Source organism: Sodiomyces alcalophilus (assembly GCF_042370955.1).
Source record: "Sodiomyces alcalophilus JCM 7366 unplaced genomic scaffold ACRALscaffold_2, whole genome shotgun sequence".
Taxonomy (NCBI): domain Eukaryota; kingdom Fungi; phylum Ascomycota; class Sordariomycetes; order Glomerellales; family Plectosphaerellaceae; genus Sodiomyces; species Sodiomyces alcalophilus.
Window position 1 is genome coordinate 4,161,050 of NW_027263533.1, and position 13,158 is coordinate 4,174,207.

At 53.0% G+C, this 13,158-nt stretch overlaps 3 protein-coding genes and 1 non-coding gene across 4 annotated transcripts; 3 read left to right on the forward strand and 1 right to left on the reverse strand.

The window, feature by feature from the left end:
• Positions 1 to 1,524: 1,524 nt before the first annotated feature.
• Positions 1,525 to 3,574, forward strand: ACRALDRAFT_1040551 (uncharacterized protein). Its single transcript, XM_071015189.1, has 2 exons — positions 1,525 to 2,190; positions 2,367 to 3,574. Exons 1-2 carry the CDS (start codon positions 1,798 to 1,800, stop codon positions 3,123 to 3,125), a joined length of 1,152 nt encoding a protein of 383 aa, XP_070877613.1. The 5' UTR covers positions 1,525 to 1,797; the 3' UTR covers positions 3,126 to 3,574.
• A 433-nt stretch (positions 3,575 to 4,007) lies between these two features.
• On the forward strand, positions 4,008 to 4,099 carry ACRALDRAFT_t73. Its single transcript has one exon. It is a non-coding gene; the product is annotated as a tRNA-Leu (tRNA).
• Positions 4,100 to 4,592: 493 nt separating this feature from the next.
• Positions 4,593 to 8,635, forward strand: ACRALDRAFT_2098988 (uncharacterized protein; the record flags this gene model as incomplete). The annotated part of the gene is made up of 3 exons (XM_071022919.1): positions 4,593 to 4,789; positions 4,853 to 7,865; positions 7,955 to 8,635. The coding sequence occupies 3 exons, from the start codon at positions 4,593 to 4,595 to the stop codon at positions 8,633 to 8,635; spliced, it is 3,891 nt and encodes a 1,296-aa protein (XP_070877614.1).
• Positions 8,636 to 9,103: 468 nt separating this feature from the next.
• Positions 9,104 to 10,079, reverse strand: ACRALDRAFT_1068872 (uncharacterized protein; the record flags this gene model as incomplete). Its single annotated transcript, XM_071017610.1, has 4 exons — positions 9,104 to 9,385; positions 9,508 to 9,723; positions 9,835 to 9,912; positions 10,029 to 10,079. 4 exons carry the CDS (start codon positions 10,077 to 10,079, stop codon positions 9,104 to 9,106), a joined length of 627 nt encoding a protein of 208 aa, XP_070877615.1.
• Positions 10,080 to 13,158: the final 3,079 nt, after the last annotated feature.

The window sequence follows — 13,158 nt, forward strand, 5'->3', positions numbered from 1 at the left end:
AAAGAATTCGATCCGGCAGGCGAAGGAAGTGAGGATCGGGTTCTAGATCGTTCCTGTCTTCCGGAGGTCAAGGAGCAGTGGCCAGGCTTGATCGCCGGGGCAGACAAACGTCTGGCCAGGTAGGGGGCGCTCCCAAGGATGGCGCCGTAGATCGTCGGTCAAATAACGGACAGCATATCCGAGTGAAGGAACTGTGTTGCTTCTCGCGCCAGAGAACACGCCGCAACAGAGGCAGGTCTCTTGGAGTGTGATATGGCAAGCTAGGTCTTGACAGGCCTGCCTGTGGAGGTTTATACCACCGAAACAGGCCCCGGCTGTGGTTTGGACCGTCAGGAGACCAGGGCGAGGTTGGGAGTCGACAGAAAGGCTTAGATGATGGCTCCAATGGTCCAAGGAAGGAGGAGACTGGCCACAGTGCCTGGCGCTTCCAAGACTGGGAGTGATAGGAGCAACGAGTATGGAGGCTTCGTGTAGTCGACCGTAGGGCGGTTACCGAAGTAGTTGACAAGCCAACGACTAAGCGTCACGCAGGCATCCCCTGGGGGGCATATGTCATAAAGCTACAGAGGCGTAGAGTGACGGCTCCCAGGCAGGTGCAGAGGAATAAGGACGCATCTTGTGATATCTTATGCGGCCTTCAAGAAAGCAAAAGAGTCCCCATCTCTTGAGTTTCACACCTCTTGCCTAGGAATTGGTCCTGGATAACCAAGAGAACGGTATTAACAGCCAAGGTTGACAAAGGGACTAGGAAGCAGGAGCTTAAAGCAGCTGTTAGCCACGACTGTGTTGATTACTTAGAATTCACATAGAGATATTGAAATTCTTGGCCTGGAAGTCCTATATAATGAGATGGCTTCTGAGGCCAATGGCCAAGAAGAGAACAAAGATCAGCAAAGTAAAGAACCAAGATTGCTTATAACACTAATGCCAATGCCCGGGGGAATGATATGGTCCTATCTTCAGAAAGTGGTGCACTGAAATATTACGATTAACATAAGAGCCATAGAGATACTGTTAAGGTCAAGGAATAGTAATGTTTTTAGCATAGCACCTATCTAGCCTTGCTTGTGTTATTCGGCTAAGTCGCTTTGTCTACCTTGGATGCTATACCTATAAGACCCGTGACTTGTTTCCTGATATAAAGAGAATAAAAGACAATATAATAATAAAGGCAAGTTAAAGATAAGTTAAAGGCAAGTTAAAGATGACTTGACGACAAGTTAAAGAGGCACTTATTCGTATACGCTCCTGGAGGATTAACAATAGACTCAACCCCCACTTAGGTGGGTAGCACGGGTCGTTACGGAGTACCTACTTCGTATAGGCCGCTTCTCAAAATTAGAGGAAATATTGGACTCCTGGCGGATCCTTCGGCTGCATGTCAATTATGTAATCAGTCCTTGACGGGAAGGCTACGGGAGGATAGAAAAGTCTTCTAATCCCAAACGGGACTAGTGTGTTGATCCCTTAAGTCGTTTAGCTCCCTCTGGACCAACACAATCGCCCGCCGCAATTCAACGGATGGGGTCTCTCATAGATTGATAGCTCAGCAAAAAAAAAGCTGTCCACTCTACTGTACGTGACTATCTCCGAAATTCCCTCGACAGCTTCTCGCCTTCCCCATAATCATCTCCCTCAACCCTCACCTCTTGTCGACGGCCGGTGTCCATCTCGTTTGGGATTGCCAATCCCATTTTTACTTTTCTTCTTTTCCACGTCGGCCTGTTTTTTTCTAGCTTTCTCCCTTTGTTTTGACACAAATCCTTCTTCCCAACAGAAAAAAAAAACCCATCAGCCATGTCGCGACTCCTCCCCTCCGCAGCTCGTCTGGCTGCCTCCTCGAGGACTGCTGCCCTGAGGCCTTCCGCTGCCTCCCGTCATCCTTCCCTGTCGAAATTCGCGGCCCGACCAGTTGCTTTCGCCATTCAGTCGAGGACGTATTCGGACGCGAAGGGCCCCAAGGAATACACGGTCCGAGAGGCTCTGAATGAGGCTCTGACGGAGGAGCTGGAAGCCAACGATAAGGTGTTTCTCCTCGGAGAGGAGGTTGCCCAGTACAATGGCGCGTACAAGGTCACCAAGGGACTGCTCGACCGCTTTGGTGAGAGGAGGATCATCGACACTCCGATCACGGAGCAGGGTTTCGCTGGTCTGGCCATCGGTGCTGCGCTCAGCGGCCTGCACCCAGTGGTAAGTCTCAACCTCTCTAGGCGTCAATTGCTCGCGTCAATTGCTCTTTTGATGGGCAGGCCGTAACCCCGGTTTCTCAAGGGGGGACGCCTGTTTCTTCGAATTCCATCTCGCGTCCACCCGTACTTTCCTGGGACAGAATCCTCTTCCGTCGCTAATTTTAACCCTCCGTCCAGTGCGAGTTCATGACTTGGAACTTTGCCATGCAGGCCATCGATCAGATTGTCAACTCGGCGGCCAAGACCCTCTACATGTCCGGCGGTATCCAGCCCTGTAACATCACCTTCCGCGGCCCCAACGGTTTCGCCGCCGGCGTCGCCGCCCAGCATTCCCAGGATTACACGGCGTGGTACGGCAGCATCCCCGGTCTCAAGGTCGTCTCGCCCTGGAGCGCAGAGGATGCCAAGGGTCTTCTCAAGGCCGCTATCCGCGATCCCAACCCGGTCGTCTTCCTGGAGAACGAGCTCATGTACGGCCAGTCTTTCCCCATGTCCGAGGCCGCCCAGAAGGATGACTTTGTCCTTCCCTTCGGCAAGGCCAAGATCGAGCGCGCTGGCAAGGACATCACCATCGTCTCGGTGTCCCGCTGCGTCGGCCAGTCGCTGGTGGCTGCCGAGAACCTGAAGAAGAACTACGGCATTGAGGCTGAAGTCATCAACCTCCGATCCATCAAGCCTCTGGATGTCGATTCCATTGTCAAGTCGGTCAAGAAGACCCATCATCTGGTGACCGTCGAGTCCGGCTTCCCGGCCTTCGGTCTCGGTTCCGAGATTCTTGCCCTGACCATGGAGTACGCCTTTGACTACCTCGACTCCCCTGCCCAGCGCATCACTGGTGCTGAGGTGCCTACCCCCTACGCCCAGGGGCTCGAGGAGATGAGCTTCCCCACCGAGCAGCTGATTGAGCAGTACATCGCCAAGATGCTCCGCGCGTAAAAACACGGTGGCATGGGGGCAGAATGATTTGAGACGGGAAGGAGACGGGTTGCTGGAGAGCTTCTCCGACGGGGAGTACAAAACGGGAGTTCGATACTGTACTTGGCTGTGAACGCCTCGCCTGAGCAGGACGGGATTGTATTTGTATGCTACGTCGCCTTATACACACTCATGCCGTCGGCTCGCTGTCTGTGGTTTCTTGATTCCATCAAGTTGGGCGTGATTTGATAGTCAGCTTACGGGGACAGGACAGAACCACCACTAATGGGGCCGTCTTTTGGATTTTATATTTTAGAACATCTTTCACTTGCAACAAATTATGCGACGTTTTTCCTTTGACCTTCGTCAGTCCGCAAATCAAGATGGAAATCTTAAGGAACATAACAATATTGTTACAACGCTTTTTCTGTAGAAAAGATAGTGTTCGAATTTCAACAGTCACGCAACTGCATGCTCGGGTTCTTGTTCACGAATAACGAACCTCACTCTGAGAGGGAGCCGTATAACATGATGGTTTCTCAGACCTCGATTATAACAGGATATCTTGCCCTTGAGCCTCACGATGTCCTGGCTGGCAAATAAACTAAGCGACGAAAAATTAAACATGTTGCCATTCGTAAGGCGGGATCATGGGCCTTCGGATTACTGAATACTCCAAGGTCGACAGACATGCCTTTTGAAAGGGGACATTCGCGCGCAGCGACATGAGTACGATATGTATAATTCTGGACAGCAGTAATTAGTGTGATTAACAAGGGCAGAATGTGATTATTATGATCACTTCGTTTTTCTTCACAAAAGCACATGGCATGACTGGCTCGCTTCGTAGAATTGAGGCCAAGCCATAAGTTCTATAAGTCCCAAATTTAAAAAAACGATGTTGACGAAATGGCCGAGGGGTTATGGCGTTTGACTTAAGTTGTACTTATTTCAAATCCCGCAAGGGGTCGTGGGTTCGAATCCCACTTTCGTCACAAAATTCAATGCTGTCCAACCCCAATTTTTTGTCTCATTCGTCCATGAACGTACGAATATGACATGACCTACGTTTTTGAAAGTGGCCTATGTCTTGGGAGCAAGAGTTTGGCCCAGTATCTTTTTTGCTTCCTTTTTCTTTTTTCTTCAACGGACTTTCCTGTCCGGGTGACGGTGTATTATTGGTGGGTGGTGAAGCAAAGGTACATATTGTGACGTTAGTCGATTCTGTTGGGTAGTACCTCATATTTTTGGCGGCAGTCCGAATTGAAGTACGTTACCGCTATTTCTTACCATACCTTAACTTTAGCGGGGTACTTCGTGCCGTCAGCGTTGACACAAGTGACTCGGTACTTCTCTTACTCGTTACACCAAGCTCACCCCAGGAGCTACCTACTCGTACGACCTACAACGTTTCTCTAAATCGACTCTCTCTAGTCCAGATAAACTTCTCGCCGTGGATCACATAAACCTAACGTCCTCAACAGGATCATGGCGACCGACCTGGTCAAGGCCATAGAGGGGCTCCGTCTCCATGAGAACGAAGTCAACATTGACGACATCCTCTTCGAGCAGCGCCCACATAAACGAGCCCGCCGAAGTGCCGAAGAGCTCAAGAGTGATCTGGAAAAGGAGTTTCTCTCCCCATCCACTTCATTCTCAACCGACTGGCTCAACAAGCTGCAACAGTCAGTTCGCCCTTGCCTCCGTTCGTGTGTTTCTGGTCTGCTAACTCTTCCTCCCATGGCCAGGCGCTGGGATTGTCCGACCGATTACACCGAGCTGTTCAAGATTGGCCCCCCTCAAACACGCACCGTCACTCGATTCCAGCGTCATGGCCTCGAAGGCAGGGTCACGGGGTACAAGAATGTTACTGTTCCAGCCAGCAGCGCGACGGCCAAGAATTCGACCTCGTTCTCGCGGAAGCCTGCTAGCAGGGCTGAATTCGTCCGAGGTGCCGCTGGCTTCTTCCCATTTGCCCCCGGCGGCCTAGAAGGCATCGAATCCACCGCCGCACTTGAGGACCAGCTTCGCCGGAGCACTGGAGGTGCCGATGATCCCAGTTCCGCGGGCAAGCTGGAGCGAGTCATCAAGCTCGGAAACGATGGCGGCCTTCTTGAGGTCGCGCCTGGTCTGAGCAGGGGTATCAACTTCGCCGTCAAAAAGACAGACCAAGATGCCCAGGTTGTCGAGCAGGAGCTTGACCAGGAACCCGAACAAGCACCAACTGCAACGGATACTGTGCCAGACGCGCATTTGAACGGGGACACCGATGGAGCCTCCCCGGACGAAGACAACGACGAGGACGTCGACATTGACACAATTTTGCCGGTTGAGTTTCCTGCCTTGGAGCCGCACGGCACGCTTGCATCATCAAGCGCGCGTAAGGCCAGGCGCGAATGGGCCCATATGGTCGACATCAACAGAGATATTCCAAATTTCAGGGAGCTTGTCCCAGACATGGCGCGGGAATGGCCCTTCGAGCTCGACACCTTCCAGAAGGAGGCTATTTACCACCTTGAAAACGGCGACTCGGTCTTTGTCGCAGCCCATACCTCCGCCGGAAAGACAGTCGTGGCGGAATACGCCATCGCCCTGGCTACAAGGCATATGACCAAGGCCATCTATACTTCTCCCATCAAGGCACTGAGTAACCAGAAGTTCCGCGACTTCCGTCAGACGTTCGACGAAGTCGGCATTCTCACCGGCGACGTTCAAATCAATCCCGAAGCGAGCTGTCTCATCATGACGACGGAAATTCTGCGGAGTATGCTGTACAGGGGTGCTGATCTTATCCGAGACGTCGAATTCGTCATCTTTGACGAGGTCCACTATGTCAACGATTTCGAGCGCGGCGTTGTTTGGGAAGAGGTCATCATCATGCTTCCTGAACATGTTTCTCTGATCTTGCTATCTGCTACTGTCCCCAACACACACGAGTTTGCCTCCTGGGTCGGTAGGACGAAGCAAAAGGACATTTACGTCATCTCCACGCCCAAACGGCCTGTACCTTTGGAGCATTATCTCTGGGCCGGCAAGGACATCCATAAAATCGTCAGCGCGGACAAGAAATTCATCGAGAGTGGTTGGAAAGACGCCCATCATGCCTTGCAGGGTAAAGATAAGCTCAAGAAGATCGAGAACAATGCTGCTGCTGCTGCTGCTGCGACTTCTGGTGGTCGTGGCGGCGGTGCACAGCGGGGGGGTCCGAGAGGGGGTCAAAGAGGCGGGCCTCAACGCGGCGGTGGTCAGAGGGGCGGAAGAGGAGGGCCAGGACAGCGAGGCGGTGGCAGCCAGCAACGGGGGCGAGGCGTGCAGCGTGCCAGTCACGCTCCGGGACACACAGGGCGTATGGGCAGGCCTGGTGGCTTCTCGTCCGCTGCGCAAGACAAGAACCTCTGGGTCCACCTGGTCCAGTTCCTCAAGAAGAACACTTTGCTCCCGGCGTGTATCTTTGTCTTCTCGAGGAAGAGATGCGAGGAAAATGCCGACGCGCTCAGCAACCAGGACTTTTGCACGGCCTCGGAGAAGAGCGCCATCCATATGACGATTGAAAAGTCGATCGCGCGACTCAAGCCGGAAGACCGGGTGCTGCCCCAAATCATCAGACTTCGGGAGCTGCTGTCCAGAGGAATCGCCGTACATCACAGCGGCTTACTACCCATCGTCAAGGAGATCGTCGAGATCCTCTTCGCCCAGACACTGGTCAAGGTGCTCTTCGCTACCGAAACCTTTGCCATGGGCCTTAACTTGCCCACCAGGACTGTAGTCTTCTCGGGCTACCGGAAACACGACGGCCATTCGTTCCGTAACCTGCTTCCTGGAGAATACACACAAATGGCAGGGCGTGCCGGGCGGCGTGGCTTGGACACGGTCGGCTCGGTGATCATCGTGCCCCCCGGTGGTGGGGACGAGGTCCCGCCCGCGGGAGAATTGCAAACGATGATCTTAGGCCAGCCGTCGAAACTCAGATCGCAATTCCGGCTGACATATAACATGATACTCAACCTACTGCGGGTGGAGGCTCTCAAGATTGAGGAAATGATTAAGCGCAGCTTCTCTGAGCACGCCACCCAGCAGCTTCTTCCTGAACACGAAAAGGCCGTGAAGGTGTCCGAGGCTGACCTAGCCAAGGTCAAACGCGATCCCTGCGACATTTGCGATGTCGCCATGGATGAGTGCCATCAGGCGTCCGAGGACTTTAGGCAACTGACAAGCACTCTCTACACGACCTTGCTGGGCATGCCGATCGGCCGTAAGCTGTTCAGTCAAGGACGCTTGATTGTATTCAACAAAGACGGCATAAGGACTCCCGGGATCCTCCTATCGGACGGCGCCAGCTTAAAGGCGTCACCAAGCGGGCCGAGTCTTCACGTTTGTGAAATCAAGACAATGCGCGAGACGCGAAACTCGACCGACCTGCTCGCTTTCATCCCCGGGTTCCGAGAGCATTTCACCGCACTTCCACAAAACAAGAAACACATCGACTTCAAGAACATACACGTTCCTGTAGGCGATGTGGAGTGTCTCACCCGTTATGTTACCAAAGGGATCATTCCCGAAATCTTCCGTGGCAAAGAGGAGCGCCAGAACGCCCAAACGCGCGCCCATGCGCTGTGTAGGAACTGGGATAGCCTCTGGGACGAAGTCGACTTGTCAAAGATTAAAAGCCTCGCACTGCGGGAGATGATGGAGAAACGTCACGTTGCGAGTCAGGTCGCTGGCAACTCGGCCGCGCTGACTTGCCCACACTTTGTTAAGCATGTAAGTTGCTACCCTACCCTGGACAGTTGGTTCAATATAACATCCTGTCGGAATCTGTGCGTGCCGCTGACACCGCGCGCGCCTTGCAGTTCGCCATGTGCCACGACCAATGGCTCATCAAGGAGCACATTTCCCAGCTGCAGCAGTCCCTGGCCAGCCAGAACCTGCAATTGCTACCCGACTACGAGCAGCGGATTCAGGTGTTGAAGGAACTACAGTTCATCGACGAGAGCTCGCGCATTCTGCTGAAGGGGAAAGTGGCATGCGAGATCCATTCGGGCGACGAGCTCGTCCTGACGGAGCTCATCCTAGACAATGTGCTGGCGGATTACGAACCAGCCGAGATTGCAGCTCTCCTGTCGGCCTTTGTGTTCCAGGAGAAGACAATGAGCGAGCCTGCGCTGACGGCCAACCTAGAGCGGGGCCAGAAGACCATCATAGCCATCAGCGAAAAGGTCAACGAGGTGCAAACGGTGCATCAGGTGATCCTGTCGTCCGACGACTCCAACGACTTCACGTCGCGCCCGCGCTTCGGGCTCATGGAGGTGGTGTACGAGTGGGCTCGCGGCATGAGTTTCAAGAACATCACTGACCTGACCGACGTTCTTGAGGGGACCATCGTTCGCACCGTCACGCGCCTAGACGAGACGTGTCGTGAGGTCAAGAACGCGGCCCGCATCATTGGCGATCCGGAGTTATACCAAAAAATGCAAGCCGCGCAGGAGATGATCAAGCGGGATATTACGGCTGTGGCCAGTCTCTACATGTAGATAGATGGATGTATGTTCTTCGGGAAAGTTTGGTGATAGATGCATGGATAGAGACGGGACATAGAGGCGAAGCATGTTCGATTCATAACCCATCAGCCATGTCAGTAGGATTCTCATGCATTATACGAGGGCAGGCACGTACGTGGCAGGATTGTTAGAAACGTTGTTGGAGGTTATTCTATCGCCAACCTATGATGATATATGATATTTGTGTATTTGGCCAATGGAAGCCCCATCGAACCAAGTAAGGGGCAAGCAGCCGTGAGGACTCGGTACGTGGTGGAGAGTGCCGTCATCAAGTGCAACCCTGAGCCCCCAGAGACTCCTTAAATAAAATAAAAATGAAAGATGAAAACGCCAGAGCAACCAAACCAAATACAATTCGAGCCCCGCCATCTCCCAAAAAAAACCGTCAATATGGTCATGCAAGACAAGATACCAGCTTGCCACCTCCTAGAGCTACTCCCTTCAAGCCCTCAACGCGCGAAGCCTCTGCTGAAGGGCATCTTCCTCCTCGGCCGTAGGCTCAGTGGTCACAGAAGTGGCGGGCTCGGCCTTGGCGGGAGTGGCGCTGTTTAGCTGCTGGCTGAGCTGTACGCCGGCGTCGTCAGCCAGCTTGCCGAGGAGCTCGTGCACGGCGTCTTCGGAGACTTGGGTGCTGGTCGACTGAGAAATGGCGTCCTGGTAGATGCCGTTGGACATGGCGTATTCTTCATTCTGCTGCTTGAATTGCTCGAGAGTGACGAGGGTCTGTTGGCGAGAGAGAAAGTACCGGTTATGTCAGCCATATCTTCTCGCAAGGCGCAGTACAGGAAAGGGAAACGAAGTAAAGACTTCGTCCTGGTGGGGGAACGGAAACAGAAAGACATTACCTTCTCCGGATTCACGTTCCTCTGTGCCATGGCCATGGTACGGGAGGACTGGCCCATCATATGGGTCATGCGGTTCATGGCATTGTTGGCCTGGATCTGGGTAGCGGAGAGCTCGGCCATGTCGGCCATTGAGTCCATCTGTTGAGCGATGGCTTGCTTGGAGAGGAGCATCTTGGCCTTCTGGTAGGCTTTCGCGGTGTCGCCGGCCTTGAGCAACTGAGGTGGGCGAGATGCCGGTGTCAGTCTACTTGTCTTGTCTTTGCTTGACGGGGCTTCTATTGTATGTTTTGGGTTTCGCAGTTCGTTCCAACCACGCCGTAGACTTACGTCTTGAATCTGCTTTTTCAAAATGGGATCCTGCTTGGCGGCCTTTTGAGCTTCTCTTCTTGCCTGCTTTGCTTGGAACTAAGACGAGACGAGGTGGATGGTCAGCGATGCTATCCTATCATTCGGCCCTGGCGCTGGGTTTATGTGGCGGAATGGACGGCGAGTTCTTATCAAATCGGGGCACAAGGGCATACCCTGGCCTGGAACTCGACCTGCATGTCGCGGGCGAGTTGTCGGTTCGCCATGTTGAGAGAGTGAATGCTGGCAGCAAAGTCGAAGTAGGATGTAGATAGGGGCGGGGCCCGGCGGGAAGGCGGAAAAGATGTCGCTGGCGCAGGTGGGTGTCGTCAGTCTCCAGTTATTTCCTATCCCTAAGCTCGGCAAGGGCGGCAGAGGGATATCGATATAGTCGAGAGTCGCAGTTCGTAGTGTTCGTGGTAGAGAGCTGGCGAAGTTGGAAGATGGATTATGCGACGGAAGTGCTGATATTCGCCTCGTGAGGCTTTAGACGCCTATCCATGATAATTTCAGCCTTTTGGTTGGTCAGACTCTCCCGGTATAGAAGTCACAGCTGGTGCAAGGGGTAACTATTCGCCGCTGTAGCCTGCAAACTGCGGGGCGTGACAGTTAGGGGTATGACGTAAGATGCCATGTCGTTGAGGATGACTAACCATGTTGTACCACTTACTCAGCTGACCCTGTTAGGTACCGCACGTGCAACAATTTATAACCATTGCAAGATTACGAAGAAGCATTACCAGCATCTCTCTGATCAACATCTCTGACTAACACCTCCATAATAAGGGCATTGTCGGTGAAATATTGTCCGTTTTGGAAAACACTTAGTCGGAGTAGGGCTCGAAGGAAAGCTTATACGGCGACCACTTTATCGACAGCTCGTCCTTCACGGTTCTTAGGACCAAACTTCAGCAGGTGTCTCATACGAAGGCAGCTGGTGAACCCGCGAGAGGATGTGCCACCATGTCTCCCCTGGACTGCCGGTGTCAAGATCATGCAGGCGAACCCCCGGTTATGGTTGAGGCATGCATGGACCACCAGGGACACTTGCAAGTCCTGGAGATGGGCCTCGCATAGAAGTGCATCTAGACATCTGTTCGTTTGACCCAGTCAAATTGCGGTGTCAAGCCAGGCTATGGGACAGGCGACTGAGGTAATAGTAGGGTAGGTGTCTGGGTAAATATGGTGATATGCTCTAATAATTTCGACCATCATCGGTACTACTTTCACTGCGGGATACTCCCGGCTATGGTTCTCTGCGTCTCACTTTCTCGATAACGCGACTCGCTCCTATGATATGCTCTCTCCAAGATTTCCGCCGATGCCTGCGCCGCGATCTCTTTCGTCGAGATCTACAATATGCCCGGGCGAACCTTCGCCCCAAGTCCGGCACAACCCTGCGTGATGTCTGGCCTCGAGCATAATGATGCGTCGTGACTCGTTGGGCGGGATATTTACAAGAATGCCGCCTCGTGCATGACAAAGTAAAGTGTCGCAACCGGCACATTTAGCTTTGCTGCACTACGGTATGCTTTACAAAACACCTATGTCGTCACACTTGTGGGTGGAGAATCTTGTCGCTCCAGAGACATATGGACAAAGTGGAAGAGAGATGCATCTCGATCCAAGAGACATCGCCCCTCGTAGACGTCCTGATTAATGCGAAGCGCGAGTAAGGGGGTCTAGCTCTGATTTGGTCAAGTATTCGTACTTCTATGTTCAGCCGCGAGACGCGAGAACCCGCTATGACATGGTGATGTGGCGGGAATTGGTTAGTAGACTGCGGTCGATGCGAACTCGTTTGCGATTTTTCGCCGTATGTGCGTTGTAAATCATGTGGTGGCAACGATCTTGAACGTATCTCTTCAAAAGTCGTACCAAGTATGGAACCTCAAAGCTGATGACGATGGCCGACATTATCGGGATTGAATGGTGAGTGGGCACAGGGCACACACCGAGTAATACCCTACGACCTACTGAGTATTTTACGAAGTACGAATAAGACCTGAATTTCTCTCAGCGAGCTCAGACCTTTTTCCCTAGGCGCCACCACGCCCCTAGGATGGTCTGAGATAAGACGTGAAGCACAGCAAGGCAAGGAGGCTGTGACAGTGGCTGGTAGTGGCTGGTAGTGGCTGACTGGTTGTCGATGGCTGACCACCAGATCTGGGCTCCTGTAAAATCAGCAAAAGCAAAGGAGCAAGCGTGCATCAACCTCCGAGCAACCCACTCGTCCATTACCCTACGTGCCGAGCCGAGTGTTGATTAGGGCATAGGGCTAATCGTACTCGTGCCCGCATAACATTCTGCTGATTCACCACGGGGCCATGAAACGCTGCCGCTCACTTGCATTCCGGTGGGGTTTTGCAGCAGAGGGGCAACACGGCACAGAGACGGCCAAGAGGTCCGTCTTTTCATGCCTTCGTCCCGTCCGTAACTGTTTACGTGACGGGATACGCTTGTATTGGCGAAGAGCCCTCACGCGGGCCATCATGGTGCGGCAGTATGCACTCCGCAAAATGCTTCCTTCTAAAAGATTCTACCCCAGATTCGAGCCTTCGGTCGGGGATTGACAGCCGCTTGCCAAGGGCGGGGTGTCGGACGCACGGGGACGTGTAAGGAGGTGAAGCTGGGGCTATCCGGGATCCCGAAACGGAACTCGCCCCGAGTACTCCGTGCAAAGGTACTCGTGCCGTAGTGTACGGGGCATGTGCGGGGATGCCTGGGGCTTCGTCTGGGGTCGTACATACAGAGTAATTACAACGTACATCCTCCGTACCTCTAGGCGTACGAATACTAACTTCGTACGTACATACATGCAGTCCGGACTTGACCGCCGTAGGTAGATCATTCGAAGACTAAAACCGCGACAAAAGTACTGAGTAGGCCAATTCAAAAGCCAGCTTAAAAGTTAGCTTCGAGGAGCAGGACGTCTCGTATTTTATTGTTTGTGGGCATTATGCATTCGCTATGTAGTGTAATTCTTTAGTTCGAGCAATCGCTCTGGTATGACCAAACGGTAATCCAAGTCACGTCGATCGCCATCGGTAAGCATTCCGTATCGGTGTAGCAGGCCATGAATCAATTCGTTGTGTATTCGCACACTATGGAAGTATGGAGGCGGGAATGACTTACGAATACTGATTCAGCCATGTTCGGATCGCTCGGTCCTGCACGCTCCGTCGGCTCGGGAGAGGCTGGTACTCATCTCGTACAAATGTGGAGCGAAGTGGCTGAGGTTCAGGAGGAAGGAGTACGTTGTACGTTGTACGTTGTACGTTGTACGTACCTGAATCTGAATGGGGC